Source organism: Boleophthalmus pectinirostris, unplaced genomic scaffold (assembly GCF_026225935.1).
Source record: "Boleophthalmus pectinirostris isolate CB_2022bp ecotype Guang Dong unplaced genomic scaffold, ASM2622593v1 HiC_scaffold_12, whole genome shotgun sequence".
Classification (NCBI taxonomy): Eukaryota; Metazoa; Chordata; class Actinopteri; order Gobiiformes; family Gobiidae; genus Boleophthalmus; species Boleophthalmus pectinirostris.
In genome coordinates, this window is record NW_026571018.1 from 27,332,527 (window position 1) to 27,354,510 (window position 21,984).

A 21,984-nucleotide genomic window follows, 5' to 3' on the forward strand; every position below is an offset into this window, starting at 1 on the left:
CTATTCTGTTGTCAGCTTTTTTTGTAATTTTATTTTATTTTTACTTGCTGGAGACGCTCGTCAGTTGAACAGTGACGTCATCAGTCCGCGACTTCAGTATAAAACTACACCGACCACGTTTTATTTCCCTTTTGCTTTCCGGTTTCTTGAAACGTGCGTGTGGAAATGTAAGTGCTATAAAGTATTATCGCGTTTATAATGTAGTATCTATTGCAACTCTGATTTTGTTCTGTTTTTGTTTTGTGCTACAGATTACTAACTACGGGATTGACAATTACTCATTTTAGGGCTTTTCTCAAGGCCGGATCTAAGCACTCTACCCAAGAATTTTGTCTGGTCAGTAGCTAAACACCAGTCACTAGTCACTATATGAATGCCTATGATGAAAACTGTGAATAGGAAGTGCCGTCTTATGCGATATCTGACGATGTTTCTCACTGCTCTGAGCTGCGCTTGATGTGGACCTGTGCTTAAGTGTTGGTAGAATGAATAGTATAGTTGTCTAACGTATTCTGTTCTCCGTAGGCACAACAATGATGACCAGTGATGATCGGTCAAAGACTGCGAAGTTGAAAGGGTGAGGTTTGAACTGTGTTCGTTCTTTAGGTTTTGCAGTAATGACGATATTCAAACTAAATAAGCTGGAATTACCGTCAGATGGCTAAGTGGTGATTTTTGGTTTTCTGAACTGAGTGAAGTCTTATTGATTTATCACATGCATTATACTATTGGTCTGAAACAAGCTGTATTTTTTGCAGGTACTTCTTGAAGCTGAATGATGGTAAAAAGACTCAGAACTTAAAATGGTAAGTGAATGGACTGTATGGAATGAGACCAGCAATACCTTTTCAATGTGTTAACAAATCTGATGTGTTGATTGTACAATATTGACCTAATTGTCTTATTGATGTCTATTAATAAATAACATTAAGAATTTGGCTTTGATTATATTCAGACAATAACTCTGAAACTCTGGAATAGGAAGTATCGTCTGTTCCGACTACTGGCGATGTTTCTAATCCGCTGTCCTGAGCCTTATTTGGGCAAAGTGTGAACCTCAAAATGATACTTTTGTCCTGTCCTAAAGCAAGTGTCTTCACCGGTCAAACTGTGTGGAATTTGGATCCAACCAGAAGTAATTCAGGTATAAACTATTGTCATTTTCTGTAAATTAACATGGCATGCATGTTGTGATGAGACCTAAACTAAATAAGCTGGAATTACCGTCAGATTGCTCAGTGGTGACTTTTGGTTTCCTGAACTCCAGAAATGACATGATGTACTTGACAAACTTTGCACTGTAAATCTGAAATCATTTTCTCTTTGCAGGTCTCTAGACTGAGTTCACAAGTGATGCTTTTGCATCAGCTGGTAAGATGTGTACTATAATCTGTTATTTTAATTGCAATTACTTGTCAACACTGCATCTGTACCACACGTGAGTTTGTTTAGCTAAGTTACGTTCTGTGTTTATTTGAACTTTAGTCATTTTGCCAGTGATGAAAGTCTGGAATAGGAAGTGCCGTCTGATGCGATAAATGACGATGTTTCTAATCCACTGTTCTGAGCCTCTTCTCATTTAACATTTACAACTGAAAAATCTATTGTCATGTCTTTTAAACTGTAGTCTCTTCTACAGATCCAGCATGTTTGGCTTTGGTTGACAAAGCACTTCTTCCATTAAGGTAGAGTATTTTAACTTCTCTTCTTCTTATCTTCTGTTGATTTTGTGATGAGACCTAAACTGAAAAAGCTGGAATTACCGTCAGATAGTTCAGTGGTGATACACGGTTTTCTGAAACATTGGCTATAGCAGTGTTATGTTTACTTAAATGATGGCAATTTGTAAATTTGTAATGCTTCTTTTAGGTTTTCTTGATGTCCTGCTGATAAAATGAGGTAAGAATTGATAACATAAGCACGTCACTTTGTTCTTTGGTCATGTAAAAGACTTTGAAAATAAATACAACTTCATGATTACTTTTGTCTGTTTTTATTATTTATTGTTTGCAAAGAATTTGCTAGGGAATAAATTGCTCAATGGAGAGGGACTTGTATATTTCTCTCAGGGTTCCCATGGCCATGGAAACTGAAAATGTCATTTTCCAGGCCTGGAAAAGTCATGGAATTTTAGTATCATTAACGCAGCTACAACTTTTATGATTATTTCCGAATGTATGTGCCTTTTTGTTTGAGAGACTACAATAAATGCATTAACTGTTCTTTGAATGTTAAACTGTAATACCATAACCATAAGGTGAGCAGAAAGGGTTAACATTTCATATTTAGCTGTAAAATTATACTAAATTCTACACGTTGGGTATCGCAAACTCATGGAAAATTCACTTGAGGTCATGAAAGTTGTGAAGTTTTGAAATTGTCAGTAGGAACTGTCATGGAAAAAATTATCTGTTGAAAATAAAGAATCCATTTGCGAAGCCCGATGAGTTTTTGGAATATAGATTATAGAAGGTTTATTCTTGTTACAGCAGATATGGATGGCCTAGGCCTGTTCTGGCCAAAGCCCAGCAGTATGTTCCTACTACCAGTGTTGGGGAGTAACAGATTACATGTACCGGAGTTACCCAATCAGAGTACAGATTATGAGTAACTATTCGGTTAGTTACTGTTTCAGTGAGTGCAAATGTCCGGGTTTTCAGTACGGTTCATTGGGGGCATTAAACTGAGCGTCTCTTGTAGCGTCTGTGACTCAGAAGGAGCGAGACACAAACAGTCTGTCAGTCTGCAACATACCGAAGCACAAATGCGCATTTAACAATGACTTGTACAAGAAATTCTCCGTTTTCCGTCCCGGTCGGGACAAGTGTGAGTCTATGTGCACAGGTTGTGAGGTGAGTACAGTGTCCATCGTTTATCGCGGGGTTACGTTCTAAAAATAATCCGCAATAGGTGAAATCCGCGAAGTAGTCTGCTTTATATTTTACAATTATTCTATCTGTGTTAAGGCTGTAAAACCCCTCACCACAAACTTTATACACTTTTCTCAGACAGGACAGGTGCAATCCTTTTTACTTCCTTCTTAAAACTTGTTGCTGCTGTCGTCCTTGTGTTATTTTCCTCCTTCTTTATGTAACAAACTGAAGATTCATTTATTCCGTAATGGAGCCCAACAGCACTACTTGCTGATTTACAATTATTTTCATTTCCTCCAGGAGCACACTGTACAAAGGTGTTTCTGGGGACCTCCCTGACCTGTCTGTTCTTTGTGTCGCAGAAGTGTACCAAGACTTCTCTACTGCTGATCGTCCCATGATTTGCAGCATGGGAATAAATGTTGACGTGCCCCTGGTGGACTCAGTTTTTGGCAAGGTGCAATTAGGAAGCCCGCTCTCTTATCAGCAGCCAGCAAAGGGGAAAGCTCAGACTTTCCATGGTGCTCCTTCTCCTCCATCATTGCCACTCCAGGACTACAGACTGCAACCGTCAGATTGCATGTTTGTGTGTTCTAGGAGACAGCAGCTTCATCTACAAAGTCTGGAGGTATCTCTGGATATGGCACATAAGATTGAACATGCAACTCAGGAACAGAGTTCGTCTTCTGAATGGCACAACCTTCAGAGACCACGGGTAACAGCTTCACGTTTTAGAGAAGTGTGCCACGTGGGAGAGGCCTCTGAAGAGTTGCTTGCCGAACGCATCCTAAAAGGTACACACCAGACAGGAGCGATGAAGAGAGGTTTGGAGTTGGAGGCAGATGCTATCTGGGAGTACTGCCAGATAAAGAGACTTGACTATTACAAATGTGGTTTTGTGGTGCACCCCGATGCACCATGGCTTGGTGCATCACCAGATGGCATTGTTTTTGACCCGTCAGAGCAGTTTGGCCTTGTTGAAATCAAATGTCCCAATATAAAGAGCTATGTGGACGCTCCCTACCTAAAGGTCATCTATGGAACGTTGAAGCTCAAGCTATCACACGCCTATTACTGGCAAATTCAGGTCCAACTGTTAATAACAGGCATGGGTTGGTGTGACTTTGTTGTCTCTGCACAGGATGACATGTTCATTCAAAGACTATACAGAGATGAAAGGGTGATGAATACCATAAAATGTAGGGTGGACATGTTTTACTTACATGTCTACATAAACAAATACCTCCAAGTATCATAAATTGTGCAGAGCTGAACGTTATGTGTGACATCACACTTCTGTGGTCCTCTTTATATTGAGTATGGTTTTAGAAGAACAATAGAAGTATTTCACACAGATTTTGAGAATTGTTAAATGTGTCATAATATGTGTTTAGTTATGCTATGCAGATTTTGATAACCTAATGATAATTTTTAAAAGACAATATTTAGACAGTATTGTAATTTTCAATTAATAGTCTTTGTTTACACCATCAGGTCTTGCTTGAATTGAATTTTGAAATTTCAATACTTTTGACAACCTAGACCAGGGGTGTCAAACTCATTTTGGTCCGGGGGCCGTATCCAACCTACTTTGATCCCAAAGGGGCCGGATGAGAAAACTCATGTCATATAAACCCAAAAATAGCAATAAGTTGAAATATTTGTGCAGAGAAACGCAAATCTATTACAGAAATCTTTTTTATTGATGGACTCTTTCTTTTACAAAATATTATAATATCATGAACAACCTGAAACTTTAAGAAAAATGCAATTTCAACACAATATTTTAACAATAACTTGCAGGAAAATAGGAATAAGTCAATTTTTCTGGGAAAATCCTGCACTCGATGTCCACTTTTCTCATTTTTGACATTTTGCTGATGAGGTTGTCACGGTCAACAGTCAAAACGATCGTCCTTTAACTCTTTCCCCCCTGGACGCCTACTAGGAACAACCCATACATATGTTACTAGGGCTACCCATAGAGCATAATTGCATAAAAGAAAACAGACTTCCACGAGTGATTATAAATGATTTTTTACACTCATGAACTTAATTGTAACACAGACATATTTGGTATCTCTGGAAACCTTAGACTCTGAACTATTCATTTATGGATGTTTAAATGTGATTCAACTCATTTATAGGTGTATAACAGCTCACTGAAAATGAGAGTTTACCTGGTCAGGTGCAAGCTCGAAAACAAAAAACTACATTCAGCATCTGATATCTGCATGTTCTGAGTACTATATTCATAAAAAAATAAAAAATATACTTTGTCAAAGTATTTAAACAGATTTCATATCACCAGATACAGTATAGCCAAGTGTACACCTGTTTTTACCTGTTGTTCACCTGTGTGCACCCAATAATTTTTTTTCCATTTAACTTATTCAACTCATTTAGCTTATTCAACTTATTTTATTTATTCAACTCATTTAGCTTATTCAACTAATTTAGCTTATTATAATATAATAATATAATAATAAAACTCTTCCCCGTCAGTGTGTGTCCAGTATTTGTCATCTTGGCTATTTTCTCGTGCGCAGAGCTCCGCATAAGCGTTTTTTTCTGTAGTGATTTTGTTATACATCGCATCTTGGAAAAAAAGACTGAAATATTTTAAAGGACTAGCCTGGGCAACATCCAGATTTCAGGGCAATTTTGGTTCATAATCGAGTATAAAGCTCAGATAGTTTGTTCGGATATCGCAGGACTCCACACAGACGCATCAGCGGCATTCTCACCTTCTCCCCCGAAAGTCCGTCGCTATCGCTGTTTTCCACTTTATAATCAACTTCAACATCATCACTTTGAAATCTATAAAAGTCACTTTCTCTAAACTTATCCATAAAATACGTCCGCTCCTCATTATTTCTAAAACTGTGCGCCGCAGCGCCGCGATCTTTCCATTGCACGTGTTTCGTGTTGTGTTTTTTCCGGAAGCTACCATCGTCACTATTTCGATTAACTTCGGAAAAAATCGGCGAAAACATACCCTTGAATCCTATTGGTCAGTCTAGTGTCGGTTGTAGTGGCCCCCACCTATCGCAGTCTCTGTTTAAATGTGAAAAACCGAGCCATTTCTAAAGGTCGTCAAATCTCGTCTTTAGTGATACAGCGGAGGTGTCAAAAGTCGTCATTAAGGAAACAGGGGGTCGTCAAATGTCGTCTTCATGGGGGAAAGAGTTAAGAGCGTTTGGAAAGAGACAAGTCTTCATTTGTGCTGCTCTGGTGGGAGGGGCCACGTACAGAGACGCTGGAGATGCTGCTACGCTAAGCAGAGCAGAAAATTAACAAGATTTTAATAGAAAATATAATTAAAATATTTTAGTAGAAAATCAGCCGAGGGCCAGATTAAAGGTCTTGGAGGGCCGGATCGGGCCCCTGGGCCTTATGTTTGACACCTGTGCTCTAGCAAGTTAAAAACAGAAAAATCACATCTGACATATGAACAACTTCTGGCTGCATTTTTTAAAGGTAAATCAGTTTTTTCAACATATTACATCATCTAACACGTTACTTAACAGAATTATGTCACTTGATGCAACAGAAAAACATTTTATAAGGGTCAAATAATTTTTTAAAAACATGCTTGACCAAACGGCTGAGATGTCACTCTATGGTAAAACTTGGCATGGAGTGACATCTCAACCATATGGTAACAGTTTGGTGAATTTATGCTAATTTCATAAAATGTTACTATTTTTGATGGAATTAAAACACTTCTGTTCATGCATTGTTGTTAATATGTTACAATTACAGTGTTATTATACTGAAATCATTATTAATAATTATATTCAATATGTGTAATAGCGGGATCCTGATTATCTGCCCAAACAAGTAGAGGTGATCGGCGACCTTTCCACTGAATTTATGGCTGAAGAGGAGATGCCCTCTGCAAGCACATCTGCTAAGAAGAAGGAAAAAAAAAAGGGAAAAACACCTTAAAAAAAAGTAATGGAAGAGCTGGATGAGGCCCCTGTGTCACCCCCATGCACAAAGAAGAAAAAAAATGGCTGAAAAGAAAGAAAAAGAATCCAGGAGAATCTGGAAGCATGTAGATATTGACGAATTCCAGGTTCCTGATTCAAGTTTCTGGGGTACAAGACCCTAGCCAAATAACAATGCTGGTACTTCCCCCTGTTTGAATACGCCCTTGACCTGTGCATTTCCAATTCTTGGTTTGTCTACAAGAGAGACTGTGACCTACTGAGTGAAAAAACAAAGCCTCTCAAAATGTTTCACCTGGCTGTGGCCCACAGTTTGAAATAAGTCAACAAGCCAGCACCGAGAGTTGGTCAGCCATCATCTGCTAGTCCACCACAAATGTCCTGTAAGAAGAAGTGCCTCCCCCCAAGACCCCCACGGCCACAACCAGACATACGCTACGACAACTATGGACATTGGCCACTTCACACTGACAACCAGGGACGGTGCAGCCTCTGCCCAAAGGATGTGTTAAGATGGAAATGTGAGAAGTGCAATGTTTTCCTGTGCTTGATCGGAGTGGGGGAATGCTTTGTAGCGTATCATCAAAAATAATGTGCCGAGGGTTACCATTGGTTACCATTATTTTGTTGGAGAGATTTGAATCCTTTTTGAATTTGTTCAATGCAAGAAAAGAAGTTTGAAGATTTTACACAGCACAACTGAGAAGTTGGACAGGTCCTCAGGAGTCCTTTTTTATTATTTTAAGACAAGGGAAATACATAAATGCCCCATATGTTTTTGAAAGTACTACTGTCACATACATGTTGGAATTTTATGTAGAAAATGGGAGAGAAGTTCGTTTGTTGGAATGAAATTTATTTGACATGAATTGTTTTCTGATATTTTTACATTTTCTACTTTCTTTTTTGTATTTGTAGGTATTAAATAATAATTTAATTGCTAATATACATTAATAATTATGTATCAGATACTTTTACCATAAAGCACCATCTCGACCATTTGGTAGACGCATATATTTTTAAAACTGGGGGGTCTATATATTTTTTTATTTTTTGTTATTAGTGACTCAATAACTTAAAAAGAAAAAAAATTTTACATTGTTTTTTTCTTGGAGTGAACATTAAAGGGTTAAGATCAGGCTAAAAGAGGCAGGTTTTACGCCGAAGCAACCCTCTCCATTTATCCAGGCTGGGGACTGGCACAGAGGGACACACACACAGCGCCCTCTGTGGCTGGATTAGACCCACCGCCCGTGTTCGAGTTAGTGTGTTAGTAAGTGCATGCAGACATACTCACTGTAAACAGCAGCCTTTGGACCTGTAAAGACTAGTTTAAAAGTTTAGTAAAACAGTTTAGAGCTGCAATGAGAAGAGGCAGAAGAGTTAAGGTTAGAATTGTCATTTCACAAGACAAGACCGAAACAATTTTACAACACGCACAATGGAAATATTAAGAAGAGATTTAAACTTTAACCCTGTAAACTTAATACAATGTTTAAACAGAAATGTCAACATATTTCAAACTGGTTAAAACAAACAGATCCTGTGCAAACCTGTGGAAGATTTAGATTAGGACACGACGACTAGACTTTCAGTTTAGTGTCAAGGTTAGGATCAGAGCCATCAAACTCCAAACCAGTCCAAATTTGGCCCATGTTTAGACCAGTTCAGAACAAACCAAATATAAAACATACACACAACCCAAAGATCAAGTCAGTTTTCAGACCTTTTTAACTCCAAATGAAACTGTTGAAAGGTTAGTTTACAATAAATAATTTCAGTTTCACCCAACCATAACATGTTTTACCAGCCTGTTTAAATCTGGCCCATATTTAGACCAGTTGAGGCACACACTAAAAACACACAAGGGCCCAAGCCCAAATGAAACCTGTGGAAATGATGATGTAAACATTGAATCTGGCCCACTCCACATTTAGACCAGATAAGACCAAGAGAGACCAGCAGTCTCTATAAAAGTGAGCCAACATTTAAATATGGCCCACTTTCAGACCAATTTAGGCCTAAAACTAAAGCCTTGGACTGTAACAAGGTCCTCAGCATATTCAGGCCTTGTTTTGAGATGATGATTCACACAGAAATGTCACGTACGTGAGTTAAAGTCACCTACCTGAGTTAAAGTCTGCATGAACAGACCAATGAATCCAGTGAAACCTGCAGCAGGGAAAGATCCCTGTAAGATTATGTCAGTCACGAATCAAACGTCAAAGCGTCAGAACTGTTACATTAAGACCACAAAAAAGTGACAGAACACAAGGGCCTCAGCCCTTGGACCAAGACTCAAGTCAAGATGAGTGGCTGAGCACTCAATCACAGCAAGAAGGTTCCTTTGTGTGCAGAATCTGCACGTGTATGGCAGTTGTTGCAGATGATTTTCATGCCTCACAGTTGCAAGACATGAAGTAGATTTAGCTTAGATTAACTATGAACTAATTAACAATGATAATAATAAACTGATACCTGCAGAAGAGTTAGAGGACACCACCCAAACCTGCAAACACAAAGGAAAATTAGAAACAAAATTACAAACTACATTTAGGGGAATACGTTTTAAAAGTAACTTTCCCAACACTGCCTACTACATCTCCCACCGTATCGCCCCCTATCTCCCATCTCTCCCCATCTCTCCCAATCTCTCCCAATGTTACAAAGCACCAAATTTATATAGCCTGAGATGACTAGAAGACATACATTTCAATGTGAGAAGGTGATGACTCCTACTGAGGTGTGGTCAGATGTGCTTGATCTGATTTGCTCCATATTCACCTGCATTTGTCACTTCCTGACAAGATTAGCAAGCAAAAGGGAACAGAAGTATTTACATTGAAGGGTCTTTCTAATAAGCCAAATGGGTTTTAGTTATAAGACCAAATGTGTTTCTAAAAGATAAACTAATCACTATTTTAATGTAAATCAATCATAATCAATATTTTCCTGTGGGGGTCTGGTCTCAGGTAGAAATCGCATTCATTTACACAAAGACAGAATGAGAGAAATCTTTCCACAATCTAAATTTCTATCACAGAACCCTGTTCTATAGTGTTCTCTCTTAAAAACTGAGTAGAAAGTGTCAACTGTGTTTGTACAAAACTACAGAATAAGTTTAAGGTGGATGTAGCTTGCATTAGTCACTGAAAGCTCTTATGGAATTGTGCCATGTTTTTGCTTACTATAATACTTCATAGGCAGGCCTGTTAATGTAATGTCAAAAATGACTGCACATAAGTGATAATACTTAAATGGAATTAGGTATCTTGTAAAATGTGTTCCAATTAAACTTAAATACAGGATGTGTCAGGATGATGCATGACATTGTCTTGTCTAAAGATACTAGACACTAATGTAACTTTAATAAAAGACAAGTGTTTATGTAACATTCTTTCATAAAAACAAGTGTTTTGTCAGAGAGATGGCACTAAATCCTGTTATGTAACATTTTCTCCGTGATTTCCCTACACTGAACATCTCCTGTTTGTGTCTGTGTCCCCCAGGCATCTACTTATAATTATTTGTCCAAACACGTTTAAGAATGCAGTGCTCTTACCCAACACCAACTTTAAGCTCATGATTTATGTCATTCTGCAGCCTCCTTACATATTTTAAGTGACCCATGAACTCATATTTGCATATTAACAGCTGAATCAATAAGTAGTTTATTTTTTATATTGTTTCAACTGAAAAGATTTGAACCTGTGTTTTTCTGTTTTATTTTCCTTAACTGGGAAAGATTTCAGGGAATAACAAAATATCTCAAAATGTGTACCAACTATCCATCCATCCATCCATTTTTGTCCGCTTATCCGGGGCCGGGTCGCGGGGGCAGCAGCCTAAGCAGGGACTCCCAGACTTCCTTCACCCCAGACACGTCCTCCAGCTCCTCCGGGGGGACCCCGAGGCGTTCCCAGGCCAGCCGAGAGACATAGTCCCTCCAGCATGTCCTGGGTCTTCCCCAGGGCCTCCTCCCGGTGGGACATGCCCGGAACACCTTCCGAGGGAGGCACCCAGGAGGCATCCGAAACAGATGCCCGAGCCACCTCAACTGGCTCCTCTCGACGTGGAGGAGCAGCGGCTCTACTCCGAGCTCCTCCCGTGTGACTAAGCTCCTCACCCTATCTCTAAGGGAGCGCCCAGCCACCCTGCGGAGGAAACCCATTTCAAGCGCTTGTATCCGCGATCTCGTCCTTTCGGTCACTACCCAGAGCTCATGACCATAGGTGAGAGTAGGAACGAAGACTGACCGGTAAATCGAGAGCTTCGCCTTTCGGCTCAGCTCCCTCTTCACCACAACGGTCCGATACAGCGACCACATCACTGCCGAAGCTGCACCGATCCGCCTGTCAATCTCACGTTCCGTCCTTCCCTCGCTCGTGAACAAGAGCCCGAGATACTTGAACTCCTCCACTTGAGGCAAAGACTCCCCACCCACCCGGAGAGGGCAAGCCACCTTTTTCCAGTCGAGAACCATGGCCTCAGACTTAGAAGAGCTGATCTTCATCCCAGCCGCTTCACACTCGGCTGCAAACCGCCCCAGTGCACATTGCAGGTCCTGGTTCGATGAAGCCAACAGGACAACATCATCCGCAAACAGCAGAGATGAGATCCTGTGGTCCCCAAACCGGACCCCCTTCGGCCCCTGACTGCGCCTAGAAATTCTGTCCATAAACACAATGAATAGAACCGGTGACAAAGGGCAGCCCTGGTGGAGTCCAACATGCACCGGGAACAGGTCTGACTTACTGCCGGCAATGCGAACACAGCTCCTGCTCCGGTCATACAGGGACCAGACAGCCCTTAGCAAAGGGCCCCGAACCCCATACTCCCAGAGCACCCCCCACAGGACACCACGAGGGACACGGTCGAATGCCTTCTCCAAGTCCACAAAGCACATGTGGACTGGTTGGGCAAACTCCCATGAACCCTCGAGCACCCGATGGAGAGTGTAGAGCTGGTCCAGTGTTCCACGGCCAGGACGAAAACCACACTGCCCTTCCTGGATCTGAGGTTCGACTATCAGCCGGATTCTCCTCTCCAGTACCCTGGCATAGACCTTACCGGGAAGGCTGAGGAGTGTGATCCCCCTATAGTTGGAGCACACCCTCCGGTCCCCCTTCTTATACAGAGGGACCACCACCCCGGTTTGCCAGTCCAGAGGTACTGTCCCCGACCGCGTGTCTTGGACACTCGGGTGAAGAGAGGGGCTGAGCTGTCAACTGATCACCACCTGGTTGTGAGTTGGGTTCACTGGCGGAGGAGGAAGCCGGAAAGACCTGGCAGGCCCAAGCGTGTAGTGAGGGTCTGTTGGGAACGTCTGGCGGAGCCCTCTGTCAGAGGGACTTTCAACTCGCACCTCCGGGAGGACTTCTCCCAGATTCAGGGGGAGGCTGGAGATATGGAGTCCGAGTGGGCTTCATTCTCGGCCTCTATTGTCGATGCGGCTGCTCGGAGCAACTATTTGATGTTAATTATCTTTTATGATTAAGTACATGCACATCACTAAAGTAATGGTAATTTTCTTCTTAAAATACATTCTTTAAAAATTAGATCGCACATGTGTTGTGTTGTGAAAAAACTGCACTGCTTACATATTTTCTTGCTCATATTTTCTAACAGCAAAAGCACTTCAAGCTTATTTATAAGGTGCGTGACATTCTTTCAGAACTATGTTTTCAAAACTATAAAATGTAATTTCAGGACTGGGTTTACAAGCACTTTTTTTTTTTTTCTTTAAACTTCAGAAAGTAAATAACTGCAACAGTCCTTTCATATGTGTAATCATTACATTACAGATGGAGTTGAAAAGTGAATCTTTCAACAAAGTCTATTTTAAGGGGATTATTTTCACATCCTGTAGATTGAGTTATTGGCAGTAAATGGGAGTATGCAAAGTAAGTTTTATTTGTAGAGCACAGTTTGTATATGGTGCAATTTAAAGTGCTTTACTAAACAAACAAACAAAAAAATCCCAAGTCATGCAAACAAAGACATAAATTCTAAATTTAACTTTAAAAGTGAAGAGTACATCTGCATTCATTCAGTGGTATGCACAATAGATTTGAACATAGTCTGATGGAAGTCATTCTCACATCTTTGGGGAGATCACTCCAGATTTTATGTACATCAGATTGAACTGCATATTTTCAATGTTATGCCTTTGTTTGGTATTGTTTGTAGTAGATGTGAGCCTTTTTACTATAGACCATCAAAAAAATGTATATGAAAAAGTTCAATATTCCTGGACACTCATTTCAGAAAGTTAAACTCATATATTATATAGACACATAGAGTGAAGCTTTTGAGCCTTTACGTCTTGGCATTTTGATGATTATGGCTTGTAGATACTGAAAACTCAAAATTCTCTGTTTCAGAAAATTAGAACAGTGTCAAAAAGTTCAGTGAAGTCATGGTGTCACACCCAAATCAGCTAATTGTCTGAAAACACCTGCAAAGGTTTTCTCAGTCTTTAAATGGTCTCTGTCTGGCTCAGTGGGCTACTCAATCATTGGGAAGGCTGCTGACAGGACAGATGTCCAGAAGACAGTCATTTACCCCCTCCACAAGGAGAAAGACTCAAAGGGACATTGCTAAAGAAGCTGGTTGTTCGGAGTGCTGTATCCAAGCATATTCATAAAAACTTGAGTGGAAGAAAAACATGCAGTAGGAAAAGGTGCACCTGGAAAAGGGATGACCACAACCTTGAGAGCATTATCAAGCAACATCCATTCAAGAATTTGGGGGAGCTATACACGGAGGCTGGAGTCAGTGCATTAAGCGCCATTATGCACAGGCGAAGCCTATATGGGGCATGAGTCAATGTCAGAGTCTTACCTGGGCTGTAGAGAAAAATAAGTTCAAAGCCCTCTTTTCAAATGAAAGTACATTTTAATTTTTTTTGGAAATCAAGGTCCCAGAGTCTGGAGGAAGAGTGGAGAGGCACAGAATCCATGTTGCTTGAAGTGCAGTGTGAAGTTTCCACAGTCAGTAATGATTTGGGCTGCCATGTTTGCTAGCATTGGTCCTCTGTGTTTTCTAAAGTCCACAGTCAACTCAGCCATACCATTTACCAGGACATTTTAGAGCACTTCATGCTTCCACCTGCTGACAAGCTTTATTGAGATGCTGATTTCATTTTCTAGCAGGACTTGGCACTTGATTGATCTGTAAACTCACCTGACCTGAACCCCATAGAGAATCTATGGGGTGTTGTTGATTAATTTTTTGAGATGGTCTGTATATTGAAATTTATATTTATTGGATGCTATTATTTAAATTTAAAATAACTGAAATCACTAGCTTTTCCTTCCCCTGTTCACATGTGCGCAGTCAGTAAGTCACAGTCACTCTGTAGATACTATATTCAGAACTTTTAGTCTGTGTACAAAAATGTATGCACAAAATGTGTATACCTTTTTACATGAACCTTTGCAGCAAGTTCAAACTTATGCAAACTTACATAAGTTTAGACTTAAGAGAAATGCCTCAAGCCAGTCCTACATCCTTGAGGCATATCTCACAGTAAAGTAGTGATTTACATTCTTCCTGTCACCCAGAGAAAGCTGTCTGTTTTGGAGGAGGGGTCTACCTGACTCTTCAAATAAAAGACTGTGCTTTGGACTGTTGCTTTGCTCCAGGTGAGTTTGGCAACAACCTCAAACCAACAGGTCAGAATTACCACTATTTTTTATTAGTTTGTATTTTGATACCGGGTGTAGTGCTTTGTGCTCTATATTGCGGTTGAGATGTAATTTTTGTCTTTAGTCTTTAAATGTTCATGGTTATTACTTTGTATTGTACAAGGCACGTATTGTTCATAGCTATCATTTACAAGAGACAGGTGTTAACATTGCAATTGCAAATATGTAGTTTACTCTACTCTACATTACTGTAACTCAGAAGTTCAGTGTCACGTCTCATGAGTGAAAAGTGACATTGACAGGGTTCAGTAAGGATACTCCTTACTGAACCCTGTGTGTTTTGTATTGTAGCATGTCTTCCCAGTGCACTTCTATTGTTAACCTGCGGTACCCCCCTGGAAGTGTGGGGAGTGCGTCTAACCCAGAGAAGTTCAATAGAAACCAGGACTATGAATCCCTCAAAAACTTCTATGTGAAACAGAAGAAGATGTTTGTTGACAAAACCTTTCCACCCAACAACATCTCACTGGGGAACCTTGAGGATTTTACATCTTCACAAGAAGCACAAGTCAGATGGTGCAGACCAAAAGTATGTATTCACAATGTTACCCTTGCACAGTGTTTCTCAAGCTGAGGTACATGTACTGCTGGTCACACATGGGGGCCCTCTGCAGTTTTGAGTATATTATTCTAATTTTAGACCTATTTTAGCCCTAATTTAGGCTTGAACAAGCCCAAGCTTAGAACTGGTGTATTTGAAGAGCTAATAGTTATTTTAGGTGGTACTTGATGTGAAAAGTACAGTATAGTTTTGGGGAATGTTTAGATTAATTTGAGATCATTTAAGATAATTTATACCTGAAACAATTGACATTTGCATTTATTTTTAGGAAATTATGGAGTTGCTCAGAATAAGTGGTGATCCAGTCTTCAGCAGCAATGGGAAATCTAGGTTTGACTTTGGCCAGGGCGTTGTGGGTAATGATGCAACTATAATGGAAGTAACTTAAGTATTTCAACTGTCATTCATAATATCTTAAATACATTTTGACTTTCTGTTGCAGGTAATTGTTGGTTTTTGGCTGCTATTTCTTCCCTTACTCTGAATAAAAAATTGATGGTGCAAGTTGTACCAAAGCAGTCCTTTGATGACTACGCTGGGATCTTTCACTTCAGGGTACATGTGTTAGTGTGTACATATATATATATATATATATATATATATATATATATATATATATATATATATATATATATATATATATATATATATATATATATATATATATATATATATATATATATATATATATATATATATATAAATGCTTTTTGTCCAATCCAGTCTGCTGGGGCTGTACTGAAGTATTGCATTATTTTCCAGTTCTGGAGGTTCGGTAAATGGGTTGATGTTGTCATTGATGATTATTTGCCCACCTATCAAAACCAATTCCTCTCTGTGCACTCAAAATCAACAAATGAGTTCTGGGTCCCTCTGATGGAGAAAGCCTACGCCAAGTGAGTACAAACTAATTTTAATCACCTTTTGATTTGTATAACATGACAACTGCAAGTGCAATGTTCATTGAGGCCTGGCGCTGAAGTCCTGGGTTGTCTGGAGTATATGATACAGCAGCCATAATAACTCTGAACAAACAAAAATGGTCTGTGGATTTGAAACAGTCTTTGTCTGGTTTCTTTTCCTCCTTTTTGCTGCTGTTTCTGCTTGCACTTGAGTGCAAAACAAATAAAGAGGACAAAACTAGACCATAAGAATTGTTGTGACAAGTATAAGATCTCTTGAAAATATTAAAGAAACTACTATAATTTTGTGTTGTTCTGTTTTCCAAAAAGTGTGACGCGTTTAATTATCAGTAGTGTTGTATCAAAATTGGTATTGAGTATTGAGTCGCGTTTTTAGTATCAAAATGGAGTATGATATTGTATATATTGTTTGATTGATATTGTAACAAAACTAATATGAACACTGCTCGTGTCCCTTGAATTGCAGAGTGTGTGGGTCGTATGCAGACATGACTGCTGGATATACCAGTGAGGCCTGTAAGGACATGACAGGGGGCTTAAGTCTGGACTTCCCACTTCAACAAGTGCATGATAATGACCACGATGCTCAGCTGTGGACCTCCCTGTTCCATGGCTCTGGGTGCAAATCCATGATGTGCTGCGGGACGCCCTCAGTAAACAATGTAAACATTCATGCACTTTAGTAAAAGCAACATTTCTTGAGTTATCCACTAACAGATGCTGTTGATGTTGATAAAGTAATTTGTATTCCCTTCAGGAGAAACATACACAAAAAAGGAGATATAAATAGGTAAAGAATGTTTGATGACTTAGGAGAAGTTAGAATTTGTAGAACAATGCAAAGATGAGGAGATGGATAGGCTGAGGTTGGACATGGGAGTCTTTGTCATGAATAATTATTAAAGCATTATGCTGCAAAAGCACACTACTTCTAGTCCATATGCACTTCCTATACAGAGCATTTACTGTGTTTCTTTTTCAGGGAAATATTGTCAACAGCATAAGGGCCAATGGTTTGGTCAACGCACATGCCTATTCTGTCACTAAAGTCACTGAGGTAACTACACTACAAAACACAAACAAAATCTAAATGCTAAGAAAAAATATTGATAAAATTATTATTATTATTATTATTATTATTATTATTTTATTTTAAACTGGAAAACAAAAATCTTGTCTCTACACATTGCTTTAACTTTATCCATAGAAAATACTTGTTATCAGTTATATTTAACGTGCCATTTATGCATACAGGTTTATCACAGGGGCTCCAAAGTTAAGCTGGTTCGTGTATTGAACCCTTGGGGCCAACAGGAGTGGAACGGAGACTGGAGTGACAAGTGAAATAAAAAATATATATACTCACAAATGTTTTTTCGACTTACAAATGACAATGCCTAACTCACTAACAAATAATACTACATTATTTTCTTATGACAACAGTTCTCCTCTGTGGAACCAAGTGAGTCGTGAGGATCGGGCCAAATGTGAAAAGGATGACAATGGAGAGTTCTGGTTTGTAGACATCAAAATAATATTAAGCAGTATCCTGTTCTTTTCAAAGCATCACTCTGGCAATAAATATCAAACTCTCAAACTCACTCTTTGTAACAACATTCTTTATGTCCAGGATTGAACTGGAGCAATTCTGCCATAACTTCAATGTTCTGACAATCTGTTGTGAGAACCCAAACTTCATGGACGGGGACCTGAGCTGTCAGTGGCAGCTGATGATACACGAGGGGGTCTGGGATACAGCTGGAGGCAACAAGGATTATAGTGAGTGTAATGAGCAATTAATAAATACATTAAATCAAAACTATTTTAGCTCTGCAACAATTACAACATTACAACAACATTATTATGAACTTAAACTTGTTTAAACTGTGTCGCATAATGAACCAGCCTCATCTTCCCTGTAGCTACCTTCTACACAAACCCTCAGTTTCGTATCCAGGTGGACATAAGGAATGAGGAAGAACAGTTTGACATGAACTGTTTTATTACTCTGATGCAAAAACCAGAGGAGAGAAACCGCAATAAGGCTCGGTACTTCCCAATCGGAGTAGACACATTCAAGGTTGGCATGAAGAACTAACTTTCCTGCTCTTACAATGACATTTTTTGTGACATGACTTGTGTTTGAAATTCATTCATTATCAATATAACATTTACACATGTAAATCACATATATAGAATTGGTTGTCTCATGTAGTATAATCTTATGTTTTCTTTTTCCTTGTCTAACAGATACCACCTGGGGTAAGTAAAAAAAAAAAAAAGTCAATTTCTACAATACAAACAATTAAATAATATAAGCTAAGTTAACTCACATGGATTCCAAAATCTTGTCAAAATGAGAAGACTTCCTTTTAAAGTTTTGTTATTATGTCCATGGGATCAATTCTTCCAGGAAATAATAGTTATAATTAATAATAATTAGACTTTAAATTTATGAGACAAATTCATAGCCTTCTACGTACTTCCCAGTCAGCTGGGCCAACATCCAGAGAACAGAGCAACACATGTGTTGATATAGTCCCTCATTTATCCACATGGTCAGTTTTCTCATTCTTTAATTCTGAAGGAAACCTGATCTAAAAGCTGGTTTTGGAGAGGGGACCAAAGCTGAACTTATCATTAAACTCGCTGACTTACTCACCTCAAGCCTCTGTCAACAGAGCACTTTGGAAACTATAATAATACATTTGCACTGACTGACTGTGTAAATAGTGTGTTAGTTTCTTGTTTTAATTGAACCAGTGTGATGCTTTCTGGAAATACATTTATTGGGTACTAGAAAAACTAGAATCTTACTCTTAACTAAACTACAACCCCAATAGTCAAATGATAAATAGAGGTGAATTTCAAGTTTACCCCTCCTTTTGTGACAGTATAAAACCCTTTTGCTAGAACAGCCTTTCCTTCAGAAATAATTAACACTAAAGAGTCAAAACATGGTGCTTAAAAACTGTGCTTGTAACACTTGGCAGTATTTTAATTGTTTGCAAAAACATAATTTTAGACCAGACCAGGACGCCTTGATAAGACTTTCTTCAGGCGAAACAGACCAATAGGACAGATACAATACAATACTCGAAGGGAGATCACCAACTGGTACAGCCTGAGTCCTGGAGAATATGTCCTCGTCCCGTCCACACTGAACCAGTACATGAAGACTGAGTTTGTCCTCTCCATCTTTACCAAGACCAACATGGAAATACAGTAAGAGATCCTGTTGATACCAGGCAATGTTGTTAGTTAAAGGTGCACTTTGTATCTTTTCTGGTGGTTGTGTATCTCCATGGAGTTGTTATATATGTCACACATAATGGCATGAAAATCATCTATTTCCATGGAGACAAGCAAGTAATGCCACCTTGCAAATTAAAGGTAAACCTGTAATTTAATAAATGTGTGATAGTGAGATAGTGTTGTAGTTTAATGCCATTAAGTAGTTTAATGCCATTCAGTGGAGTATTTCAGGCTGTAACATTTCCCTGGAGAAAAACAGATGGCAGAGGCCTTACAGAAAGTTACACAGTGTACCTTTTAAATGCCCAAATACAAGCACTTGACACACAAGTTTAGGTAAAGTCTTTTGCTCATGTTTAACTTCACTAGCCTCCCCTATACAAACACTAACACTTCATATACTAGCAATATCACATCCACAAAAATTTATTTAATCACTGCACTATATCCTCAATGTAGTATAAATACTTCTAAATGAAGAAACGTTTCCTCCATATGAATAAGTAAATTAAACATTATGTACTCTCAGCCCATTTGAAGGTGAGGATGAAGATGAGCATGACCATGACCATAACCATAATGGTGAGACAGAGGAGGATCACCAAATAGAGGAGGAGGGCGACGAGGAAGAGGAAGAAATAAATGAAGAGGATAATCTAATTCTTCCAGAGGTATAATCTATTTCTTAAATAATTTTGGTCTTTATGCTGCTATATCATACAGTCTATGTGCTATATGCTGCACCCTAAACTAGGCCTGTCACAATCATTTTTATATGTCTTTGAATATATAATCCATGAACAATAAATATATTTGGCTCAATATAACAACATTGCACAAATATACGGTATGTGTTTTTGTATTATATTTTTTGGAATTATTTCCTTAACTGCAGCTCATGTGTTACTTAAAATATGCAGTCATTTAACACTTAAAATATCACAAGGTCGCAGTTGTTTATTTATGGGTTTAAACTTCATTTATAGATGACATTTGAGAGCTTTTGACCAAATATAAATATATATATTTTATTTTGGATTGTTAATTGATATGGCAACTGTCGCAGGATTTTATCTGAAACTTATGAATAACTGTAGCGCAGTATGAATAGACAAGAATGTGACTGTATGGACATGTACAGATTAAAAGTGGTATGAAAAATGAAACTCAAATCAATGAAAATTATATTATTTCTTCAGATTCCCACTGTGGATGAAATCAGTGGAAGTGACATATTTTTCACATATGCTGACTGGGTTTGTCCACTTTCTATTATGAAATCCTTTGTAATTGTGGAACTTTATAGTTCTAAGATTGTTGTATTTCTGTTGTTGGACAGAGAGGAGAGCTCAATGCCCGGAAGCTCCAGAAACTCCTGAATGACCACTTTTCCCATGGCAAGTTGATAATATGAGAAAAAAAGAAAAAAGGCATAAATACTTATATATAACTGCTTTTGTTTAAGGAATACGGGAAAGGTTCAGCCGTGACACCTGCATGAACTTCATTGTACTTATGAATGTATCCAACACTACATTTATGCACTTTATAGTCTGCTTTATAGTTTTATTTATCATTTGTTTATATAGTTGACAAGTTTTATAAGTTGTTTGATTAATTTCTTGCAAAGACTGACCATCGAATGAGGATGATGAACTTTGAAGAATTCTCAGCACTATGGGAAAAGTTAACAAAATACAAGGTAATTCTGGACAATATATTAATAAATAAGAATAAAAGTCAAGTTAAATACATGCACTGAGGAGAATGTTGTTGAAAAATAAGTTTTAATAAATTCACTGATGAAATGCACTTTTTACAGCAAATCTTTTTGGATGCTGACGCTAATCACAATGGAGTCCTGAGTCAGGCTGAAGTCAACAAGGCGGCTCAAGCTGCAGGTGGGCGTATCAAAACTTACATTACATTTACACTTATGTTTATTGCCATAATTTTAAAAGACGTAACTTGTCAACGTTTATTTTGTGAACCAGGTGTGCACTTCAGTGATGGATGGGGAGATAAGGCAATGTTTCGTTTCAGCTTTGGCAGCTCCTCGATAGATCTGCAGAGTTTTTTAACTCTAATGATACGCATGGAGCATATGACAAGTTAGTTACGCACACACAAATCACTCTGTGTTGTCAAAAATAATGACATTCGGTTCTGGAGATTGCTCATAAGAGTTATTTTACATATCTGTAAATAAAGCATATATTTGTGTGATGTTCCAATTTTCTGATTAGTTTGTTTAAAATTGAATGTCCCGATCCTCAAAAAGTGCTCAAGAGTTATAAATTGTCTTTTTCCAGGTTTCTTCAACAGCCATGCCTCAGAGGACTCTCTTGTTATGACCATGGACGATGTAAGCACATGAAAGGTCTTTATCTGTTGATGACTTACTTCTACATAACTTATTTCTTTTTTTTTTTTTTTAGTGGTTCGAGAGTGCTATATTTTTTTGAACCTGATCAATCATCAGGGGACCAGGAAGAGTTCAAATGTATTGTCTTAAATAAACAGCCCAGACTTGCTTTTGATTCTTCTTGGATTCTTGTGAGATGAATTATTGTACATCAATAGAACATTTCCTGAACCACCATTTGACTTTAAATCATAGCTAAAAATAGGCAATTTATGGAAATGTAAAATAACATATCTGATAGAAATAAACTTTTTGCTTCACACTGGTCACTTTGTTTTGCCTCT

The 21,984-nt window shown here is 38.6% G+C and overlaps 1 protein-coding gene, 1 long non-coding RNA gene and 5 other non-coding genes across 9 annotated transcripts; all 7 read left to right on the top strand.

Annotated features, from left to right (window-relative positions):
- The first annotated feature begins 84 nt into the window (after positions 1 to 84).
- LOC110158634 (uncharacterized) lies at positions 85 to 7,963 on the top strand. Of its 3 annotated transcripts, none has more exons than XR_008631582.1 (8): positions 85 to 167; positions 252 to 336; positions 526 to 577; positions 759 to 1,144; positions 1,330 to 1,371; positions 1,640 to 1,685; positions 1,870 to 1,899; positions 3,236 to 7,963. It is a non-coding gene; the product is annotated as an uncharacterized LOC110158634 (long non-coding RNA). The 3 variants fall into 3 exon arrangements; XR_008631581.1 differs by lacking the exon at positions 3,236 to 7,963 and adding an exon at positions 2,016 to 2,438; XR_008631580.1 differs by lacking the exon at positions 3,236 to 7,963 and having other exon boundaries at positions 1,870 to 1,980.
- Positions 376 to 448, top strand: LOC129407564 (small nucleolar RNA SNORD49). Its single transcript, XR_008631608.1, has one exon. It is a non-coding gene; the product is annotated as a small nucleolar RNA SNORD49 (small nucleolar RNA).
- LOC129407572 (small nucleolar RNA SNORD65) lies at positions 616 to 689 on the top strand. The gene has a single exon (XR_008631615.1). It is a non-coding gene; the product is annotated as a small nucleolar RNA SNORD65 (small nucleolar RNA).
- On the top strand, positions 1,189 to 1,262 carry LOC129407571 (small nucleolar RNA SNORD65). The gene has a single exon (XR_008631614.1). It is a non-coding gene; the product is annotated as a small nucleolar RNA SNORD65 (small nucleolar RNA).
- LOC129407566 (small nucleolar RNA SNORD49) lies at positions 1,493 to 1,564 on the top strand. Its single transcript, XR_008631609.1, has one exon. It is a non-coding gene; the product is annotated as a small nucleolar RNA SNORD49 (small nucleolar RNA).
- Positions 1,728 to 1,801, top strand: LOC129407570 (small nucleolar RNA SNORD65). Its single transcript, XR_008631613.1, has one exon. It is a non-coding gene; the product is annotated as a small nucleolar RNA SNORD65 (small nucleolar RNA).
- A 6,500-nt stretch (positions 7,964 to 14,463) lies between the features above and the next one.
- Positions 14,464 to 21,899, top strand: LOC110158538 (calpain-1 catalytic subunit-like). The gene is made up of 22 exons (XM_055148842.1): positions 14,464 to 14,472; positions 14,827 to 15,064; positions 15,366 to 15,453; positions 15,540 to 15,652; positions 15,860 to 15,993; positions 16,487 to 16,682; positions 17,003 to 17,077; positions 17,275 to 17,360; positions 17,464 to 17,535; positions 17,651 to 17,799; positions 17,943 to 18,100; positions 18,271 to 18,282; positions 19,046 to 19,245; positions 19,805 to 19,946; positions 20,475 to 20,531; positions 20,615 to 20,672; positions 20,741 to 20,796; positions 20,906 to 20,977; positions 21,098 to 21,176; positions 21,270 to 21,386; positions 21,588 to 21,640; positions 21,714 to 21,899. The coding sequence occupies exons 2-22, from the start codon at positions 14,828 to 14,830 to the stop codon at positions 21,738 to 21,740; spliced, it is 2,181 nt and encodes a 726-aa protein (XP_055004817.1). The 5' UTR covers positions 14,464 to 14,472; position 14,827; the 3' UTR covers positions 21,741 to 21,899.
- The last annotated feature ends 85 nt before the right edge of the window (positions 21,900 to 21,984 follow it).

Excerpts from the sequence above, each read along its gene's own strand:
- LOC110158538 (XM_055148842.1), top strand. The coding sequence starts at position 14,828 with ATGTCTTCCCAGTGCACTTCTATTGTTAACCTGCGGTACCCCCCTGGA. Across the intron at positions 20,532-20,614 it reads TTTTCACATATGCTGACTGG|AGAGGAGAGCTCAATGCCCG; the intron begins GTTTGTCCACTT and ends GTTGTTGGACAG. Across the intron at positions 20,978-21,097 it reads AAAAGTTAACAAAATACAAG|CAAATCTTTTTGGATGCTGA; the intron begins GTAATTCTGGAC and ends CACTTTTTACAG.